Genomic DNA, 23119 nt, shown 5'->3' on the forward strand with positions numbered 1-23119 from the left:
GTAATATGACAATATCACTGGAAATGAATGTTAAGAGAACACAAATATCGAATCCAAATCTTAGACATAGAGCACTACAGATAATCAAGGAACGAGATTTTCCATTGTACTTTAAAAAAAAAAAAACTTCGAAAAGTTAAATAATGTGAACCGAGCTAAATTAGTACTAAAACAAACGCATACAATACAAGAACCCTAGACCAAGAATCAAGAAGGAAGAAACAAAGAAAGGGTTTGAGTTCAACATGTAGAACAATTCAAAACAAAATGGAAATGACTTAGAACATAAACAAACCACCAACATTAAAATGATATGTAATCAGAAGAGAGTGGAAGAACAGTCCATAGAGAATGGATTGCATATAAGATTATCCAAATAGTAGTGTGGATGAGCAGCATCCATCACCACAAACTGCATATCCTCCGATGGCTTCCAATGGCGCTTCCTTTGGTTAATGAACCAATTATTGATCTGCTTCAAGTCCAGCCCCGTCGACTCGGCCAACGCCACCTTTTGCGACTCCTGCGCTCAACCAACCACAGTTTCACTGCCATTAGTGTCGTATCGGATCATTCATAGCAGTCATATCAATTTTACAATGTCAAATGACATACCGATGGATATGGCCATTTGTAGTGTCTACTCCACCAGTCAAGCAGCTGCTGCCGAGCTTCTTTAGGCAACTTCCCATTCTTCTTCTTCTTAAGAAACTCTTGCTTTAGGCTACCGAGGTATCCGCTGTACTTGCGTAGAAGTTGGCCCTTGAGTTCCTTCTCTTCGGCTTGTGGGTCGATGTAGTTTTCGTTCATATCAACGACCTCGATCTCCTTCGAACACTCGTTTTGCCCGACCAACTCATAACCTAGCACCAACATTAAGCTAGTTAGAGTCACAATGATCTAATATTGTCTAATTTGAACATATGCTCTCAAGGCTTTGTTTTAGGAATTCTCGAAAGGCTTCGTACCAATGAAAATGTATTCCGTTACTTATAAACCCATAATCATTCCCTAAATTATTCATCGTAGGACTCACTCCCAACAATCCTGAATCGTCTAGACTTGAAAATTAACACAAAAATCAAGATTCATATCATCTTTCAAACATAAACTATCATAAAAAGAACCAATAAATTAAACATTGGGCCACATCTTGAGGCCTAACTTTCTTCATGGGATGGAATTAATATTCAAAAGATAGAATCATTTAAAGGAGAAATTCATCTCATTTCTCACTTTATAGAGTTGAAACCAAGCTAAAGACATATCTATATTGAGTCAAGAACCAAACTTACAATGGTGTTATTACGAACATGAAGTTATCAAATTCGATGTATAATTCAAAAAAGATGTTCCAAAATATTCATCGTTATCTGTTTAGTTCTTGAACTTCAATGTGTAAAAACTAATTAATAAGACTTTTAACACTTAATTTAGATTAAAATTGTACAAATTCTAAAGTTTTCGAACTAATTTTTTTCTTACACTAAAGTTTAGAAGTTAAATAGTCAAAAAAAAAAAAAAAAAAAAAAAAAAAAAAAAAAAAAAAAAAAAAAAAAAAAAAAAAAAAAAAAAAAAAAAAAAAAAAAAAAAAAAAAAAAAAAAAAAAAAAAAAAAAAAATACAGGGACTAAAATGTATGTGCTAAATTAGAACTTTCGACAAAGTTTAGGGATCCAAGAGATTAAAACTTGTAACCCATTAAAAAAAATTTCGAAAGCTCACGCTACCATAGCTATGGTTAAGACATGTATTCGTTTAGGTTCGAATCCCAAAACCCTCTAACCATGGTTAAAAAGCATTTCCTTTACCATTCAAAGTAAGGAGATGAAGCAAACCCAACCTGAAAAGCTTGGATCCTATTCAGACATAAACAGATTTAGCATTAACCTAGAAATGCATGTTTGGTTTTTCAAGTCTTTAAGGCAACCTTCTACACTTACACGACCAATTAACTTCAAAGGATAACCTTAAAATGGTTGCAATAAAAAACATCGTATTTATATACAAATTAATGTTAAACAAAATTTAAAAAAAAAAAACCCAGCTGACCAGTACTCATTTCTGAGCTGATTTGATGTGCAATGAACCTAAAAGGCTCAAGGGTTTAGGGTTTCTGAGCTAAACAACAGTATTTAGTCCTCATATGAATCTCACCTTAATCATAATAATCTAACTAAAGGCTCCCGAACTTCTCCTCGAAGTTTTCAAATGCATCCGATAGAAATAGGTTTCTGTCTAAACTTTCCCTTTCAAACTTTTTCTCGCGATTTTCAACACTCTTATGAAGAATGTTTTATTTTCCTTTCCCACGATTTCACATTAATCATAATAATCTAACAAAAGGCTTTCAGGCTTCCCCTCAAAGTCTTTAAAACGCGTCTTAATAATAAGAAGTTTCTTTTTGAACTCTCTCTTTCAAGCTTCTCCTCAAGATTAAGAAAAGGTTTCCACACCCTCCTCCCCACTCACGTGAGATCTCACATTAATTGTAATAATCTAACAAAAGGCTTCCCACACCTTCCCCTCTAGGTTTTTAAAACGTATAGTAAGAAGTTTCTTTTTGAACTTTCCCTTTCGGGCTTTCCTCGCAAGTCTAGTTTTCCACACCGTATGTTTCATTTCATACCCAATTGACGTAAGATCTCGCATTAATCACAATAATCGAACAAAACAAAGAACATAAATAAAACATGATTAGAATAGAGAGAGAGAGAGAGAGAGAGAGTAACCATCCGAAGAAGAAGAGGAAGCAGCTAGGGCTTTAAGCTGAGACTCAATCCTCGAAAAGAAAACCATAGCTTCTTTAAAAGGCTTAGTAAGCTCTTGTTCATATTTACTCAACATCTCACAATAAGCCTCCATGAACTGATCCAACCCCGGATCATCCCCACGTGCCACCGTCCTACAATTCCCAGCAGCCACCGTACAAGCCTGTTCTAACCTCGCCACCACATCCGGCGGTGCACCCACCTGAAAACCCCAACAAAAAACCCCACATAAAATCATGAACAACAAAACACAATCCAAAACACAATCCCACCTTCTGACAATTCACATAGGAAGCCAATAGACGAGGAAACAACGGATGAGCCATAAGTTTAGCTCTACAAGTTTGAACATGATCATTGTAAGGCAGAAACATCTTCTTGTTGTTGCTATCGCTGTCGTTGTTGTTGTTATGATCGAACATGATCAAGCCTCGGTCCATGATGGTCTGGCTAACCTTTTCACCCGCTATTTAAGCTTAAGAGACACAGTAAAAGAGGGTGTTTTTGGTCGTACTTGGGGTTATTGTCACACGGGCAGATGTCAATCGCTACACAAAAACAGTGATAGGAACAAACCCTATGAACCCTTTATTGTTGGGTTTCCAAGGAGATGGAGAAGTGGAATGGAACCTCGTTCAATGCACCATGGGTGTGAGTTAATTTTGTTTTATTGTTTCTGACTGGGATTTAGAGAGAGGAATAGGAGGAGAAGGGAAAGGAGTGAGTGGAGGGATGAAGGGGCGATCAAAATGGATAACCAGAAGTGGTGAGATTGATGGGAATAAAGGCATTTTGTGAGCTATTGGAGGAGACACACCTCTCTGTGCACTTCAACTCTCTCACTTTCTTTTCTTTTTTTTTTTTCTTTCTTTCTTTCTTTTTCAATCTTTTTGTTTTTTCTTTTTTCTTTTTCTTTTCTGGGTTTGTTTACTCCTGTATTTAACCCTTTTAATTTTTTCCCGAACGAGGAATTATTGAGTCAGTGGGTTGAAATAGATTCGAAAGAGATAGAATCGAAGAGGGAGATGATCTATGAAGGGTACATAAATGATTTGTGTAACGTTCTAATAAAATAGAGGTATATATGAAAGATCTGAGACTACATTTTAATGAGAGTGATCTTAAAGATAAGATGACTAACGAAGATATAAAGGAATGAAGGTCACTACTTATACCAACAAGTTGCACTTTTTTCTTCGGTAGCTCAACTATAGAAACTTCTTAGTTAAATATGTTTTGGGTTGAGCAATTTAGGCGACCTCTTGGAAGAATTTTGGTATATAAGGGTATGTGGGATCACTCATAAAAATTGATGATTAGGTTTTTTTTTATTCTTTTAAGTTCGAAGTGTATTTTTGAAACCTTTAAAAAAGTTTAAGAGTATTTTAGAAATAAAATATTAACGGTGCAAAAAATAAATATATGTACTTTATTTTGTTTTTAAAATTTAGCTAAAAGGTAAAGTCTCATGCCCAAAATTTCGTTTAGGATTTATAATCTGGATTTGGTACCGGTGTGCTTGTCCAAAATTTGGATCAGGATTTGAAATATGTATTCGGCACCTACGTGCCTCAACATTCCCTTCCATCCCTGTGACATGGTCACGTTACTTACTCTTAGTTTCTAAGCGTGAAGACTATCTCCACAGATCAACACGTCTTACTATGAATTTTTTATGATTTAACCACCTAAAAAAGAAAGGTGCATCTTGTTGCTATAAGTAGTGACTTTCCGTTCTTCTAAATATCGCTGTTATTCAGATGTGATCTCAGTTCATTCACGTACCACTTATTTACTCATGGTGTCGTATAAGAATTAAAACATGCTAGTAAAAAATCGAAATTTAAAATGATTCAAAATGTTACACATAGACAAACAATGTAAAGTAAACTTGCTTTGAATCAAAATTAACGTTAAAAAAATTGAAAGAAACAAGTTAAGATTAGTGTTTTTTTTGAGAAAAAAAAAGAAAGATTTGATTGGTAATGAAATAAGAACCATTAATATTATGATTGATGGGAGGTTGTCTCAATCTCATCAACACATCTTTTCAATCCATCACTGACGACACGTTTTCATTATCATATATTCACTGCCTACTCCTTTTCACTCCCATTTCTTTCTTATTTACTACCTTTTCTCTTCATTTTCCATTAAATATCCCAATTTTTCATACTAATTTGTTATATTTTATGCCATATTTCACTTTTAATCCCATTGTTAATGAACTTTGTTGTCAAAATTTGGATTGGGTAATGAATTTTAGCGTTGTAAGAGGTTTTAGAACGAGGAAGATCTATCGAACATGAGACGTTCTTGAGGTCGATGATGTGTACCTTTCCCACATTCTTCGTGGGTCACAATCCTCATCTAAATCATTTCTTATCTCATCGTTGAATATGGTATGCAGATTCTATACTTATGTGGTGTTTGCCATTCCGATACTTAAGTTAGGTAGTTTAAAGACGTTAAAATGAGAAAGTGTTTACCTTCCCGTGAAGTGTATTTATATGACCTATTTAGGGTTTAGGGTTTAGAGTTATTGTTTAGGAGGTTATCCAACATAGAATTACTTCAAGTAAAACACACTAAATCGAAGGGTTTTTATGAATGAACCACCGAAAATAAAAATGCACCTTATTAGTATATGTAGTAACTTTCAATTCTTTTAAGTCTTTTTTAGTCATCATATGCTCGTGATCGCTCTCATTCAGATGGGGTCTCCATTCATTCATGTACCCATCTTTTACTTAGGTGTTACACTTCATGTATGACTACTGTTGCATCAAAAAATAAACCAATGCAAAAACGGGTTGGCACGTAACACCCGAATAAAGTTACTACATATATCAACAAGGTACATCTTCCTTTTTGAGGACTCAATCATAAGAATTTCATAGTTCAGCGTTCTTTACTTGGAACAATTCTATATTTGAGCGATGATAAATAACGTGGCCATGTCACAGGAGATTGGTGGAGCCATTAAGTGTCAGATCTCGAGCATAGATGGTTACAGTTCAACCGATACAATCAACATGATTAATAAAATCTCTAATTTTGGGACCTACTTTCATTTCTATATATTTTTCATACTATTTTTTTAAAGATTATGTTCATAATGGACTTTTTTTAGATATTTTCAATATTTGTGTGGCTTTTTTTCAGTCTCACTCCATAATCAAACTACTTACTCTATCTCCACAAATCAATACGATTTGAGACTAATCTCTACAGACCAACACGAAACATTTCTTAATCATCCTATTCTCGAGTTCACTTTCATTAAGATATGATATCAGTTTATTCATGTATTCCTCGTTTATTTGAGTGTTATAGAAAAATATACAAAAAAAAAGGACGATCACATTGTGTAATAAAAGATTATGTTAATTTAAAGTACTTTAAGTATTAGTCGTACTTGAAATGAATATAATTGAGAATATGATACAAATTGTGGCCATTTTGAACGCATAAGATTGTAATATTTGTTATTTAAGCTAAACCTAATAAGATTTTGCATATATTCTATTCACAAAAAGCAACCCTCTAAAGTCTAAAGCAAACTTGATTTAAAAAAATAAAAATAAAAAAAGTTAAGAATATTGATCAATAAAGATATTAAAAAAAAAAGTTCATTATCCCTATTGTTGGACTCTCAGTGTCACAATCGACGATGCGATTCTGCTTTCGAGAAAGTCATTGAAGACGCTAATTAGGTTAAGTGGGAGAGATTGTCACAACTTCACTGATAGAAAGTAGATTTTGACTCCATAAGCAAGACTCACAAAAGGTGACCCTCGAGTGGTTATCCATCCAGCCACACGAAAGCCAAGATTGAGAAATGTCATGATGCGATCGAGGAGGATGATGCGATTGTGCTTCCGAGAAAGTTATCGAAGATGCTGATTAGATTAAGCGGGGGAGAGTCACAATCTCACCGAGAGAAAGTAGATTGTGACCTCACAAGCAAGACTAACAAAGGGCGACCTTCAAGTGGCATCCATCCGACCACACAAGGGTCAAGATTGAGTGGTATCATGATGCGATCGAGGTGGGTGTATCATCCAACACACCAAGAGTGTGCATTGAAGCTAAGTCGAGATATACACAAATTTAGATCCTCCTACTGCATCAAATAGGAAATCACAAACGTAGTGAAAAAAAAACCAAACACAATTTTGTTCAAATTAAAATCAAATTAAGTGACCGACTTCAAAACTATTTTAGCTCTAAGAATTAGATCGTGGCAAGTGTTGGATAAAAGTCTCGCATCAGCTAATTTAGAGAAGAATCATGAGTTTATAATCAAAGAATACTATCTACATTAGTACGAGATCTTTTGAAAAACTCCAAAGCAAAACCACAATATCATACCTCTACCAACAAGAAATTGAGAATATTTCCTAGAAAATGGGAACACAAATTAAAAAAACACAAACATCAACCTTAAAAACCAAACATTACAACCTTAAAAAAACATTTATTGGGACTAAAACATTCCACTATTAGAACTCACACTTAGATGAAATAAATGAATTAAAATTGTGAGATAAATAGGAGTTTATTTGGATCTAATCAAATATAATTTATGGGAAGAAAAAAAAAAGAGAAAAAAAAAAAGAAAGAAAAAGCTGATAAAAGGTGAATGGGACAGAGAGACCCCTTTCTCATGGCTCTCTGTGTTTATTTTCTTCTCTTCCACTCTCTCTTCACTTGGAAACAAAAAACTTAGTGTACTTCAAAATTTGGCAGTGTTTTTTTGTACAGACACATCCAAGGCTTTTTCTTCCACACCTTATTAGGGTTTGTGGGGGACGAGGCTTGATGTTACCACCAAAATTTCTAACTTCGACACGTGTCAATGCTTTGTGGGTAAAACGATGAGAAGAATGTGTCACGTTTCGTAATTTGATATGACGCTAAAAGATATTCATTTTGATGATCTACGTTCGATAGGGTATAGTATGGTTCGATTTGAAGGTTAGGTTACTTTAATTTTTTCTCATTTTAAGCATTGCTAACTTAGAACGAGGTAGGGCTGTTCACCGCTAATTGAATGTATGTTCTTCATCATAGGCTAGATGATCAAAGTTTTGATTTTTGACCACATTCTAGATGGTAAATGTTTTGAGACCGGGTCACAAGTTATAGGGTTATAGGATGGAGGTTTACGAGTGTGTTATGGACTCTATACCCTCGTATATATTGTTGCCTCCAACATTAAGATTTTTCAATAGTTGTGAATCATATTTGTTTTAGAGAAGCATTATGAAAACAAAGTTGGAGTTGGTTTTTTATGATATATGTTTTGGAGTTGTTTTGCTTTGATTTTGTGTTTCGAAACGTTTTAAAGGAATTCAGAGTAAATTTTGTTAAATCTTGTTTGATCTTGGTTAACAGACGTATAGGTTGAATTGGTCGATTGATTTCCGATAATTGACTTTGTGGGCATGTATATTTAACTTTGGTATGTGTGTTATGTGGGTTTCTTATAAAACGACTCCTTAAGTTAATAGAATGTTTCGTTTCCCTTAGGGACCTAGTATATTCGTTGTCACATTGTTCGATATCTTACTCTAATATTATTTGTAACAATTCAAGCCCACCACTAGTAGATATTGTCCCCTTTAGCTTATTACGTATCGTCGTCAGCCTCATGATTTTAAAACATGTCTAATAGAGAGATCTCACAAACATGTTTTCGTTAATCTTCTTATCTTCCTCTATTTATCTCGAGAAGTAATTATGTAAACGTTTTTCTTTTATTTTAACATAATGGTAGGAGACAAATAATTTAATATAATTAATTTTGAGTTGAATTTTAAATTGAGTTAAATAAAAATAAAAGACATTGATATAATTTTTAATTTGTTGGAAGATAAACATTACTTGAAATTAATAAACGATAAGGATATGGCCTCTAAAGTCTAAAGGAGAATATTGATGAACAAAAAGCTATTTAAAAAAACAAATAAATAATTTCTTTTTCTATAATGATTTACTCTTTGAATAAGTGTTAAAAAAAAAAGTTAAATCGAATTCGTTCTTAAAATTAAAGTTTAGATTATAAAGTAATATTCTCATCAAATATGAACAAGCAAGCTGTGATATTCGAATAAATGAGAGATACATGAATGAACTAGAAAACACATTTAAATGAGAGCGTTCGTAAGAATGGATGACCGAAATAGGCTTATAAAAGTTGAAAGTTACTACCTATACTAACAACAATGTGCACTTTCCGTCTTTGTGGCTCAATTAATAGAAACACCAATGTTAAACGTGTTCTTGAAACAATTCTATGTGAATGATCTGTTGAATTTTTTTTTAAATGTGGGGATAGATTTTACGCTCGGAAGCTAGACGTTATTAAATAATAACATAATTTAATAGTGGTGGTTAAGAAGACCAGAAATAAAAATAATGCATTCGAGGTCTAATCGATAATAATTTTAAGGAGGAAAAGAAAAAGCTGATAAAAGGTGAGTGGAAACAAAGAGTGCAAATGACCCTAAACCCTCTATCTATTTATGTACCTATGTTTTATCTTCTTTTCTTCTACCTTTTTCTGCCCTATTCAACTCTTAAAAATGCATGTGCCTGTCATTTTTGCAGACACTTCAAAGGTCTATTGAGCCTTTTGTTCGTGTCGTAAGTGTTTCGAGTTTTCATCTAACGTTTTATATCCAAAATTTGGCTCAAAATTCGAAATATGAATTCCGTACATAATGACCGACCACTACATACTCCTTGGTTCTTAAGAGTGAAGGCTTTCCTCATAGATCAACACGAGACCTTCCAACATGTTTTGTGCTCACTCATATGTATTATAGGAATATTCCTGGGAGGACATCCAACATAGAATTGCTCCAAGTAAAACACGCTTAACTATGAAGTTCTTATGATTGTGTTATAGAAAAGAAATGTGCATCTTGTTGGTATAAATAGTAACTTTCATTTTCTTTAAGCATTTCTTAGTTATCATATTCTCATGATCGCTCTCATTCGAATGTAGCCTTGGTTCATTTAAGTATCCCTCCATTACTCGAATGTCAGATTTCAGCACAAAATTTTTGCATCGATTCCCACAAAAATAGATGAAAAATTTGTAGAAATGAAGAATAAAAGAGGAGACAGGGCCCTGTTTCCGCCCCACGCCGTGGACGTCTCTAAACAAATAAATCCAAACAAAAACTTTTTATAACCTCGACCATATCAAAAATTAATGGAGGTTATTAATATCATATTAGTTCAAACTTCTGTCTCTTCGTTTTATTGATAATTATGTATGCTCGTTGGAAGTATAAAGTAAAACCCGAGTAATTGGCATTTTTTTTTTTTTCATTTTGTGAATTAACATTTGTAGTATATATGATTGGACAAATTTTGGTGTGACTAGAGTAGGGTTTAATTTTGTGTCACATCCAAATTTTGATGTATATCGCTAGTTAGATACTATTGTACCTTCCAAACCCAAAGCCAAACAAGATCTTGTATTTGAATGCTTTAAGTCATGTCCAGGTACCCACCACACCACCTTCTAACTCTTATTTATTTATTACCATTATTCGACTATCGATATGAACATCATTTCATCACCACGCCTACCTTTTACTATATCAAAATAATCATTCATTTTCGTTTGTGACGTATCAATCTACAAGTGTTAAAACGTGTCTACTAGGAAGATGTTTCTACACCCTCATAAGAAATGATTCGTTCATCTCACCAACGGATGTGGGACCTCACAATTCACCTCCCTTAGAGTCCAACATCTTTGCTGGCACACCGTCTGATGTGTCTAACTTTGAAACCATTTATAATAGTTCAAGCCCACCTCACAATTCACCTCCCTTAGGGTCCAATATCCTTGTTGGCATCCCGACTATTGTCTGGTTTTGAAACCATTTATAACAATTCAAGTCAGAAGTTGTTAATTTTTTTTTTCTCTCTTAAGAATATTATATTTCATAATAATACTATTTTAATAATTAAATTTTTGTATTTTTTTTTTTTTGGGTTATCCTTCTATAAGGCCCAAATGTGAGGCCCATTTTATAAGTAATCAATAAATAAATAAATTCAAAAAAAATCTAAATGATAAATTTAGATGCATGTCATTGAAACTCATCGCTAGCAAATATTATTTATTTTGGTCCGTTTCGTATCATCATTGACCTCACAATTTTAAAACACATTTAATAAGAACATGTTTCTACAGCCACACGTAAAGAATGTTTTTGTTCTCCCTCTCCAACCGACGTGAAATCTCATACAATTAAAATTAAAATCGATAAATCTCATCCATCTATTCAATAAAAAAAAAAACATTCTAATTTTTTTCTCAGGCCAATTCTATTTTCAAGACAAATTATTGGTAAAATGATCATTTTAACCGTCTAAGTTCATCGCTAACAAATACTATATGTTTTGGTCTATTATGTATGACGGTCAGCCTCATGATTTTAAAATGTGTTTGCTAGGGAGAGGTTTCCAAACTCTTGCAATTATTGTTTCATTTTCCTCTCTAACTTACGTGAGATCTAATAATTATTATATACTAAAATTGAAAGATTATATTATTATAAATATATAACAAAAAAAAAAATCTTTTTGGTATTTAATAATTTATAAATAATGAGACACATAATGTCACAACAAGCAGAGAAAAAACACCGGAAAAGTTCATCACATCAGACAACAAAACACCCATATCTGACACAACAACACTCTTCCCCTAATTTTCTAATAACCCCCTCGAGCCCTCCAATAATTTCAAAAAAACCCCATGAATAAAATATAATTACCACAAGCCCCCAATTCCAATGCCCCTCAAACCTTTCAAAATTAAATTAGTTCCCCTTTCTTGTTTACCCAACAAAGCTGCACATGTATGTATGTTCTTCTCTGCAACTCAATCATGGAAGGCTTTTCAAGTGGCCCCAACCACACACATGGGTCATTGAGGAGGGTGTGTGTGCGCTAAACGACGACGTTAAGAACTTGGCCCTTTTGATCTACATTCGGAAGCTTGGCGTTGGTGGCAGTGGCGATGGCGATGGCGGTGGGAGGCGGTGACGATGGCGGTGCATTGTCATTGTTCTTGATGTTTTGTTGGTGATAAACTTGTCTTAGTCTCTCTATCTCTCTTTTGAGAGCCTCCTGATGAGCTGCATGCATGCAAAAGATTGAAACTAAGGGTGAAAAATTAAAAGATTCAAACTTTGGCTGGAATTTTATTATAATCATGCATGCAAGAGGAGTGGTAGAATTGGCTGGCAGACAAGGAATTTTATATCCTCTTTCCTTATAGTGCCCGCCACGTTCTTCTTTCCTGTCTACCCTCGAGTCAATGGACAATTATTATGTCCCATTCTGTGGGTCTAACTTAAGGTCTGTAAGTAAATGAGAACCTCCTATGAAATTCCAAGAACGAACGAGATTGACGGTTTTTAAAACGCGCTTGCTACAGAGAGGTTTCATACCCTTACGATGAATGCTTTGTTCGTTTCTCCAAATGATGTGAGATCTTACCATTCATTATCTATAAGGGTGTAGAAATCTCTTTCTAATATAACGTTTTAAAATCTTAAGGAAAAATCCAAAGTGAATAATATCTATTAGTTGTAGGCTGTTATAGTTCACTCTAGCTAGATCCGACTAATTTGAATTTAGTTTAACTACTTAACTATATATATCTACTAACTAAAAAAGCTTTTAGATATAATGTATTTGATGTCGTTAAAAATATCTTGAGCCAATAAAAATATCCTTTATAGATAAATAAGATAAGGGTTGTATTTAGAGGTATCAATTTATCCATCTGGTACCCATCCCAAATGAAGAGAAGAATTTTTGTTTTAACGGGAAATGAGAGAGAGTGGAGAGAGTTTCCTCTTTGTTAACTAAAGGAAGGCTCGATGCTATCCAAATTCCAATCTCGTCTAAGATACTTTACATAAACATATCACAAACTTAAATTGTACTAAAATCTGATTTTTTTTTCTTCAAATATTATTTGATTTATCAAAATATTTTACTATATTTAAAAATAAAGATTATACTTAGATTTTTTTTTTTTTAATATGAGAATCTAACCCTCCCAAATTTTAATCAAAATAAATGGAAATCTAAGCTCCGAGGAGGATTGAAATAGGAGGCGAGAACATGAATAGAAAAAGTTTATTCATCTCTTCCAGCAGACATCTCTCCATAGACCCTTTAAATTAATTTATTAATTAACCCGAAAAAAGAGTTTAAAGTTTGATGATAAAAAGATATGAGAATGTATATATGTGTATGATGAAGGTGGATTATTGTTTGATTGTGAGATAATTAAGGGCGGCGATTTGCATACCATCTTTAAAAATCTTATCTTGTGCAAGGGCGGCGATTCTTTGCTTCAAGGCGCTGTTATCGACGTTGAGAAGCAATCTCTGTTGATCCAAAAACGCCACTCGCGGCGACAGCACCGATACTTCCGCCTTCACAATTCCATATTTGGTTAATAATCCGCCCCCATTGTTAGTAATTTTTAACCATAACAAAGCTTTTGCAACGTACCTGCAACGACGTGACGCTTCGTTCAAGTTCCGATATGTATTGAAGCTTCCTCACTCGTGATCTTTGCGCCGATTGCCGATTTGCAAGAATTCTAAGCCCATAAACGAAGAAAAAATCATAAACCCATTTCAAAAATTTCAATTTTGTTGAAACCCAGATGAAATTTTGAAGACCCAGATGAAAAATTTTCACCTTTTTACTCTTTTTGGATCTGTTATCCGATCGGCGGAGGCTGCCGGCGCCGGCGAGTTGGATTGCGTTTGAATTTTGGATTGCTGTTGACTCTGTACTTCGTCGGATTCGTTTTTGTTCCGGCTTTGTTGGCCGTCTTTCTCGTCGTTAATGCTGTTGTGATCGGACTGCGTGGAGGTGTTCGACGACGACAAAGTCGGCGCAACAGCGGCGGAGATTTCGTCATTAAACATCGACAGGAATTGGTCGTCGTCAAATCTATCAAATTCGTTGCCAGATCCCGTCGTCGGAGCCGCGTCGGAGCCTTGACAATCATCCTCCGGCATTGGCATTTCGAGGAATGTGATCGAATCGCTAACGGAGCGCCGGTGAGAGCCACGTCTGGAGGAAGAGAAATCAAGAAATTCGTCAACCCATGAAGGATTTTGGTGGGTGACCGGAAGTGTGGTGGTGGGGGGAAAGGTTTCCGGCCAATTATTCGGCGGCATGTTTGGGATCTTCGGCGGCAACTGTGCCATAGCATAGCCGGAGTAATTGAAAGAAGAGGAAGAAAATGAAGAGCGGAGGAGGAGGGAGGATGAAAGGGTTTAAAAATGTTAATTTTGTGGTGAGGAAATCCGATGTGGTAATAGCAGTGGGGGTAACATGGGGGAGGAGACTGGACAGCTATGTCCAGCGGGGGACATGGAAAGGGAAGGGAAGGGCGAGACGAAGAGAAAGGGAATAGGGAAGTTGGGGTTCAACGGTATAACTAGAAAGTCGTCGCCCTCTGGTTTTTATATATTTTGAACTCAATTAGCCACCACGTGATGCTATGGTGACCCTCCATTTTGATTTTAGAGGGCATCTTTTGTACCCATAGCCCAAGTCCACCGCTAGTCGATATTGTCCGACTTTTCCTTAATCGATGTGGGACCCCCAACCCACCCCTCTTTGAGACTCAGCCTCCTCGCTGGCACATCGTCCCGTGTCTGGATCTAATACCATTTATAACGGTCCAAGCACACCTCTAGCCGATATTGTTCTTTTGACCTTCGTTTTTAAAATGCGTATGATAGGGAGAGGTTTACACACGTTTATAAAATATGTTTCGTTATCTTCTCAATTGATGTGGGATCTCAAGAATACAAATATAAAAGCCCTTCAATTATTGTTAATTAACTAATTACTACTCTAACGATATTGAGGATTGTTGGGAGGGATATCACGAGTTTATAAGTAAGAAATACATCTTCATTGCTATAGAGTCTTTTTGAGAAACTAAAAGCAAAATCATGGAAACTTATGCTCGACGTTCGTGATTACTAACCGACCCGATTCAAAGGTATTTTTAATTTTTTTTAAGTCAACAGACATTATTGAAACTTTTGAAAGTTTAACGATATTTACGAGATAAAAAATATAAAATTTATGAGTATTTTTATTAATTCAACTCTCAGACTCTCTCCAACCGTGTTACTTTATCACTATCAGATTTGAACGAGAGAAGAATATATAGTGAGGCTTAGAGCTTTAACTAGTGTTTGTGTTCTTCGAGAATAGATGTCTTAGTATGTTTCAAACTCTCTCCGTAATTTTTCGTTCAAAACCGTCAGATCTGAACTAGAAAAGAATATATTGAGGCTCATAGATTTAATTAGTCTCCGTGTTCGAATAGATCTGTTAATCTTACTTTAGTCGTGGGGAGATGTTGATAAAAGCAAAGCCATGTGGGAGCAGGGTTTTTGGAGGAGATGAGGGGGTGTTTAGTCGAAGAAGATGGTGGGATTTGTGAATAAGAGAAAGGGTTTAAAAGGGGGATAATGTAGCACAACCCCATGTGAATTGCTTGCACGCTTTTAACTTTCTTATGCTTTGTCCCCAGACCACTCCCACATGTAGGGTATATGCCCTAATTCTAACTCTTTCAGATGCTCTCATTATCATCCAAGTGCCTGCCAGCCCACTCCAACCATTCTCTCCCTCTCTCTCCTACATTTGTGTTACATTACATGGCATCTTTGGTTGGGAAAGTTGAGTTTGAGGTTGGAGATGAAAGCCCCCGGTTGTAATAGCTCGAGCCCACGGTAAGCAGATATTGTCTGTTTTGACCTGTTACGTATTGTTGTTAGCCTCACGGTTTTAAAACGTGTCTGTTATGAGAGGTTTCCACATTCTTGTAAGGAAGGTTTACTTCCCCTCTCCAATCGACGTGAGATTTCATAATCCACCCTCCTTGGGGGCCCGCGTCCTCTCTAACACACTGTCCGGTGGTTGACTCTAATACCATTTGTAACAGCCCAAGCCCACCGCTAATAGATATTATTCACTTTAGTCCGTTACATATCAACGTCAGTTTCACGATTTTAAACTGCGTCTCTCAAGGAGAAGTTTCGACATTCTTATAAGAAATGTTTCGTTCCTCTCTCTAATCGATATGAGATTTTACAATCCACCCCTTGAGTGCCTAGTGTCCTTACTAGCATAGCGTCAGGTGTCTAGCATTGATACCATTTGTAATAGCATAAGCCCTCTGCTAGCAGATGTTGTCTACTTTTACCCATTACGTATTGTCGTCAGCCTCATGGTTTTAAAATACATTTGTTAGGGAGAGGTTTCTACATCCTTATAAGGAATGTTTCGTTTACATCTCTAACCGATGTGGATCTCATAATCCACCCTACTTGGGGGCTCAGTGTCCTCGCTAACACATTGTCCGATGTCTAGCGTTGATACCATTGTAATAACCCAAGCCCACTGCTAACAAATATTGTCTGCTTTGGCACGTTACGTATCGCCGTCAGCCTCATGGTTTTAAAATGCATATGTTAGGGAGAGGTTTCTACATTATTATAAGAAAATGTTTCATTCATCTCTTCAACTGATGTGAGATCTGCACACTCCACTCCCTTCGAGGGCTATCGTCCTTGCTAGCATACCGCTTGGTGTCTGGCTCTGATACCATTTGTAACAGTCCAAACCCACCACTAATAGATATTGTCCGCTTTGGCCCGTTATATATCACCGTAAGCCTCACGATTTTACAACGCGCATGTTAGAGAAAAATTTCTACATTCTTGTAAGGAATGTTTCGTTTCCCTCTTCCACCAACGAAGGATTTTACGGTGACCCTTTAGAGGTACCCAAGTTTTACACTTAGAGCAATGGTCGGTTACCAAATGAAGTTTGGAAAGTAGGGTGAGGGTAGCCGAAGGAGAGCCTTATCCTGCATGTCAAGCTGAGCCTTGTGAGTACCTGAAGTAAACATCAGCAAACCTACCGATAAGAGAAGTCACGAGAAATGAATATTGAACCTACAATATGAGAATACAATGGGAGATTGTAACGATCCAGATTCACCGCTAGCATATATTGTTCTCTTTGGGCTTTTCTTTTCGGGTTTCCCCTCAAGGCTTTAAAACGCGTCTGCTAGGGTGTTTTGTTCTCCTCCCCAACCAATATGGGACATCAAGACATACTCTCTTTTAGCCAAGCAAAACAAAGACGGCTATGCTTGCTTCAATGGTGTGCCTTTAAGGTGCTTGTCTAGGAGAGACTTGCCGTTTTAAAATTGTGAGGCTAACGATAATACGTAATGAGCTAAAGCGGACAATATCTTCTAGCGTTAGTTTAAAATGCTACAAATGGTATCAGAGTCAACACGGAGCGGTGTGATAGAAAGGACACTAGACCCTAAATCGGGATGGATTATGAGATCCCACGTCGATTGGAAAAGAAACGAATAATCCTTATAAGAGCATGAAAACCTTCCCCTGATAACGCCAGCTCAAGCAGGACCATATATCTCCACACAATTTATTACTAAGGAAGACTTTTATAAAAAAACCCGAAAGAATGCCGGAACAATCCAACCAGGGAGGAAGGTACGAGAGGGATGAGTTATATATATATTTTTTTCTTTGACCTTTTTTTACATTCGTGTATGTTCGAGTGAACTTAATATACCTCGACTAGGTTATTCAACTACTGGGTCTTACTCATCTCGTGGTAAAAAAATACGTAAAATAATAAATTCTAAGTACACAATACAAAGAATTGATCTCATTCCCTCAAGGTGTTTATCACTTCAATTCCAATTTAATTAAAATTAAGCTACAATAAATAATATTGCAATTAAAGAGGTCAAAGTCAATTTTTTTTTAAGTATATATTCATTTCTTTTAGAAATATGATATTAGAGAAGTTTTGGGCGTCCGGGAAGAAGAAAGAAACATAATTGTTAAACCCTATCAAGCAAAGCAACTCCCTTGGTTGATACTTCACATTCGCCGGAAGCTAAAACCTCTTAAACCACTGCCATTTCCGGCGGAAATGGCGGGTCCGTTGCTCCGTTGTCTCTGGTTATCTTCTCGTAGATCTATTTCTTCCTCTTCTTATCATCACAAGTCTCATCTTATCTCAAAATCATCCGTCTTCCCGAATCTCTTAGCGCGCGCTTTTTCAGCAGCCACTGCTACTTCTACTGCTGGCGTCGCACCAAGTAGCGACCTTGATCCGAGCCGACTTAGGAACGTCGCAGTGATTGCTCATGTCGATCATGGAAAAACTACACTCATGGACCGTTTACTCCGGCAGTGCGGTGCTGATATTCCGCACGAGCGAGCTATGGATTCGATTAGTCTTGAGCGCGAGCGAGGCATTACTATAGCGTCGAAGGTAATTTCTGATAATTTTTTGTATATTTGTTGGTTTGGTTTGGTTTTAGGAGGGTGATTCATTGGAGATTGATATTGATACAAATATGAAGAACCTCGGAGAGATTGAATGAGATTATCTTATAGCTATATGTATACGACTTTAATTTTCATTTGATAAATACATACCTATGAATTGGCTGTTATGCATACTTTTGTCTTTGGAAGGTTACCTCTGTTTCATGGAAGGACAATGAGTTGAACATGGTGGATACGCCTGGTCACGCAGATTTTGGTGGAGAAGTATGTTTCCATTTCACTAACGACTTGAAATTCGATTTGTTCGTTTAATCGAAGTTATATTTAGGGTGTGAAATGTTCATTTTAATTGGTCTCTTATAATGATCATTTATGTGCGTACGTTCTGTTTTTGGAATCGACAAGAAAGAAAGTTGAAGAACTCTGTTATAAATGTGAGGAGCGTAGTTTAATTAGTTCAGTTAGCTCCATGATGCACACTGAATTTTACAAACATTCCTGCTCAACTTGTCACGAAAATTGTTTTATCATCAAATTAGGAAGTTTTAGATTTTATTTTCCATTTGTTCTTTTGAGCCTCGATTACCAGAGAAATTAAAACACAATCCTTCTCTCACTGTCTATGAAATGCTTCAAATGCAATAAGTTTTTCTACTATTATACACAACTGGATCTATTTGGATGTAGGTTGAACGTGTTGTTGGAATGGTTGAAGGCGCAATTTTAGTTGTTGATGCTGGTGAAGGTCCATTGGCACAGACAAAGTTTGTTCTTGCCAAGGCCTTAAAGTATGGCCTCCGACCCCTACTTCTTTTGAATAAAGTAGACCGACCATCAGGTATTTGGAAAAGAAGTCTTTTACTTTTTTAGTTAAACATATGTTTGAGAAGCAATTCCCTGCTTTCTTCCCCATCTGAAATGTCACCACGATTGAACACGTGCCCTATGTATTTGCATGAGAAAATGCGTCTAGAGAGGCTTTGGATACACTGAATCAATGATTGAGATGCACCTTTACTAGAACAATAATAGGTTAAACAAATTGTGTTTCCTTTTTCCTTTTTGAGTACAACATCATGTGGGGGATTAAAACCTTTGACCTCTTGGTCGAGGGTGTATTTCTAAACTAGTTGAGTAATGTTTAGCAGCTCCGATTGACTTACAAACTGTGTTTATTTCTTATCATAATGAGATGTCAACATAAATTAGTCTAATCTCCTTGGAACTCAAGGTCATCTAGATACAATCAATATAATTGATTGGATGCTGCTGAAGTATGGAAGTAGAGGCTCGCTGATCACGTGTAATTAGTGTTGCTTGCTACCGTTTATGTAAATTAAGATAATAATTTGTGTTTTATGACCGTTAAGAAGGCATGTTTTGGCCTTTAAAAATGGTGATACTCAACTCCTTAATTACTTCTATTAAATGTCTTTTTATCCATTATAACTCTCTCGCTTTTTTCCAGCTTGTCAAATATTCTTTTAGGATTAATAGTAGTGACTACTTAAATATTATCTTGTGCAATAACGAAAATTATTTTCCTATTTCTTAAAGACAAATAAACAATGTGAAAAAAGGAGAGAAAATTGTACCAACCCTTCAATTTGCTTATGCAGTAACTGAAGAGAGATGTAATGAAGTTGAGAGCTTGGTATTCGATCTATTTGCAAATCTGGGCGCTACAGGTACGGATAATGCATGAAGTAGAAATTTTCTACATTGCTATTTCATCTGCTGTGACCTTAATTTATTTTCTAATGCACTAGGGTTGTTTGGGAATGGTTTCAATCAGTTTTTTTTATTAAAAAAAAAAAAAAAAAAATTTAGTAAAAAACACATTTCGCTAACCTTTCTTTAAAATACTATTTTTGCCCTTCTTCTTTTGATGTGCTTTCATAAATAACCTATTTTTCGGGAAAAAAAAAAAGGTACAATTTTGAACTGCGGTTTTGAAAATATCAATAGAACACTTTTCTCTGAATGATTTTTCAAACACTTGTTTAGTCTAACCAACTTCTTTTACTATGACGTTTATTTAGAGGAGCAGTTAGACTTTCCTGTTCTTTATGCATCTGCTAAAGAAGGATGGGCTTCGGAGACTTTCACTAAAGATCCACTTGCCGAATCGAGAAATATGTCGCAGTTGCTTGATGCCATTGTAAGACATGTTCCTCCTCCCGCGGCAAAACTTGACGAACCTTTTCAGATGCTGGTAGGTTAAAGTGTGGTAATGATTTTTTAACTTTGATTTTTCAGTGATCTTCTGGATTTGGGAAATATAAAATATTTTCTTGCATAAGATTTTCAACATACTTGATAGTGCCTTTTAGGTTTCTATGATGGAACGAGACTTTTATCTTGGACGAATATTGACCGGGCGTATTGCTTGTGGCATCATTCGTACTGGTGATAGAGTTCATGGACTCCGAGTCAAGGATTCTGGCGTTGAGAAAATTGAAGAGGGAAAGGTTTGCCATATAGCATTTTTATATAATACTAGAAAAGGTTAAAGTTGGACTTTGTGGTTTGTTTGACGACAATTCCTAGAGTTGAGTAACATTTTGAAATTTGGATTTGTTTGTCTTTTGGATGGGCACATGTAGGATCTAAGACTAATATAGGGACTTCTTCGACCAATCTTACATGTATTTTTCTTATGCATTATAGTTCTACGAAGTTATTCTTTCTATCAAGAGAGGTTCTACGAGTTATTCTTGACATTCATGGTGAATTGATATAATACAAGTTCTGAGAATTATGTCAATTGTGTTTGTAGGTTGTGAAATTAATGAAAAAGAAAGGTACGACTGTTGTTCAAATTGATAGTGCTGGGGCAGGCGATATAGTGTCAATGGCTGGGTTGGCACATCCTTCTATAGGTCATACTGTGGCTAATGTTGAGGTACGTTGTTGATCTTCCCTTTATCTTAGAGTTTATGTTGTGCATCACTGATGTTTTCCTTTACTCTTGTGTCTTCTAGGTTTTGGCTGCTTTGCCTACTTTTGAATTGGATCCTCCTACTATTTCCATGACTTTTGGTGTTAATGATTCTCCACTGGCAGGTCGTGATGGTACACATGTGAGTTCTTTGTTGAAATTTGGAATTATCAGCCTTGTAGTCATTCTACATCATTTTTTTACTGCTACTATGTCCTTGCATTTAGTTTACTTGCTACTGCATGATGATCTATCACATTTTGCCTGTATTTTCTAGTCATAGCCTTTCTTAGTTTTCTTCATATCCTTGTTTGAAATGTTGTTTTGAATGTAAACATTGAAAGCAATGAGAAATGATTTGGACTACTCACATACTACTACTATTATATTTGTAGTTGACCGGTGGAAAAATTGGTGATCGATTGATGGCTGAAGCAGAAACAAATCTTGCCATAAATGTGCTTCCAGGCTTGTCAGAATCGTATGAGGTGCAAGGCCGAGGCGAACTTCAATTAGGTGCCCACTTTGGAAACTTCCATGCAGTGAAATTTCTAAGGCTTCAGGCTTAAGATTGAAGACACCACATTTGTTCTTATTAATATAGTTCTTGTTTTCTGGCATCTCAAATTTTTTTAAATTTCTTTTATCATTTCATTTTCTTGTTGTTACCAATATTTTAAATCTTCTGAAATCAAATGTGTTCATTTTGGGATAAATCAGGTATTCTGATTGAGAACATGAGACGTGAAGGATTTGAGTTATCTGTTTCACCGCCTAAAGTAATGTGAGTTTACTGAAGATGCTTCTATGAAATTATCCATGTGAATCTCATTTATTTATTTATATTTTTATTACATGAAAATTTCAAATGAATGAAGAATATATAAAGTAATTGAATCAAACTACATTTTTGCATTAGGTATAAAACTGAGAATTCCACGAAGCTTGAGCCAATTGAAGAAGTCACTATTGAGGTAAGATTTGTGTATGTGTAATTGTTACTATATATGCAAAATTCAAGCATTGTGATTGGGTTTTCAGGTTAATGAAGAGCATGTTGGTTTAGTTATGGAAGCCTTATCACATAGGCGTGCCGAAATTACTGAGATGGGTCCAGTCCCAGGGAACATTGGCAGAACTAGATTGTGTCTGACATGCCCATCCAGGTTAGAATCTACTTCATGATTATCCATTTTGGTTTTACCGTACCTTAGAATTTAGAATAGTGTTCTAGAAACTGAATGTCTTAGTAGATGATTTAATGGTAGGAAATACTTGCGATATCTGCAATGCAGTTTAGACCAACATAATGTAGGGTGAATTGACTTTCATCCATATCGGAGACTGTAGATTCTTGAAAAAGTTTATTAAGGGGGATGCTGGCGACATTAGAATCTTCACATAAAATTGATATAATTTGGCTTAGGCTGCACATCCTGTGGAAAAGAGAAGGGTAACTTTCTACAAATGGTTGCTTCATTGGCTTTCTTCAGAGTGGAGGGTTTTGATAATGTGATTTACTGATGTATCTTAAAAATTGATTTGTAACCCTGGTTCCTCTATTATCTTTTAATAAACTGCAAATTTTATTTGTTTACTTTCAAAATTGTCTTTTTTGTGAAAATGCATCCGGATGATCTTTGCATTCCATCACACTGACCGACCTTTTTCATCTACTATTCCTCAGGGGCTTAGTTGGTTACAGAAGTGTGTTTAGCAGCGATACACGTGGAACTGGTTTTATGCATCGAGCATTCTTGAGTATATATATATTTTTATCCTGAAACTATTTAATTCCTCCTTTTTGGCTCCCTCATGTTAATATTTGTAATCCTAATCCTTGTTTTTGTTCTCCAGAATATGAGAAACATCGGGGTCCTCTTGGAAATGTCCGAAAAGGAGTACTGGTATGTCGACAAATTCAATTGTTTTTTGATGACCTGAAACAAATTAACCCCCCCCCCCCCCCCCCCCCCCCCC

At 35.8% G+C, this 23119-nt stretch overlaps 3 protein-coding genes across 3 annotated transcripts in view; 1 reads left to right on the top strand and 2 right to left on the bottom strand.

The window, feature by feature from the left end:
- Positions 1-81: 81 nt before the first annotated feature.
- On the bottom strand, positions 82-3604 carry LOC111486097 (homeobox protein knotted-1-like LET6). The gene is made up of 4 exons (XM_023133107.1): positions 3043-3604; positions 2732-2972; positions 616-863; positions 82-523 (listed from the first exon to the last, which is right to left on the bottom strand). The coding sequence occupies exons 1-4, from the start codon at positions 3208-3210 to the stop codon at positions 320-322; spliced, it is 861 nt and encodes a 286-aa protein (XP_022988875.1). The 5' UTR covers positions 3211-3604; the 3' UTR covers positions 82-319.
- An 8074-nt stretch (positions 3605-11678) lies between these two features.
- On the bottom strand, positions 11679-14282 carry LOC111486081 (basic leucine zipper 61-like). The gene is made up of 4 exons (XM_023133088.1): positions 13526-14282; positions 13334-13424; positions 13128-13254; positions 11679-11940 (listed from the first exon to the last, which is right to left on the bottom strand). The coding sequence occupies exons 1-4, from the start codon at positions 14041-14043 to the stop codon at positions 11753-11755; spliced, it is 924 nt and encodes a 307-aa protein (XP_022988856.1). The 5' UTR covers positions 14044-14282; the 3' UTR covers positions 11679-11752.
- A 3425-nt stretch (positions 14283-17707) lies between these two features.
- The window catches only part of LOC111485959 (GTP-binding protein TypA/BipA homolog), an 8152-nt gene continuing 2740 nt past the window's right edge, over positions 17708-23119 (top strand). Inside the window, exons 1-14 of the mRNA XM_023132937.1 lie at positions 17708-18181; positions 18388-18462; positions 18886-19036; positions 19818-19886; positions 20241-20413; positions 20532-20669; positions 20978-21103; positions 21183-21281; positions 21535-21655; positions 21860-21923; positions 22059-22113; positions 22181-22305; positions 22827-22900; positions 22997-23046. Coding sequence (XP_022988705.1) covers positions 17837-18181; positions 18388-18462; positions 18886-19036; positions 19818-19886; positions 20241-20413; positions 20532-20669; positions 20978-21103; positions 21183-21281; positions 21535-21655; positions 21860-21923; positions 22059-22113; positions 22181-22305; positions 22827-22900; positions 22997-23046 — 1665 coding nt within the window. The 5' untranslated portion in view covers positions 17708-17836. The remainder of the gene's footprint in view (positions 18182-18387; positions 18463-18885; positions 19037-19817; positions 19887-20240; positions 20414-20531; positions 20670-20977; positions 21104-21182; positions 21282-21534; positions 21656-21859; positions 21924-22058; positions 22114-22180; positions 22306-22826; positions 22901-22996; positions 23047-23119) is intronic.

This window comes from Cucurbita maxima, unplaced genomic scaffold (assembly GCF_002738345.1).
Source record: "Cucurbita maxima cultivar Rimu unplaced genomic scaffold, Cmax_1.0 Cma_Scf00011, whole genome shotgun sequence".
Taxonomy (NCBI): domain Eukaryota; kingdom Viridiplantae; phylum Streptophyta; class Magnoliopsida; order Cucurbitales; family Cucurbitaceae; genus Cucurbita; species Cucurbita maxima.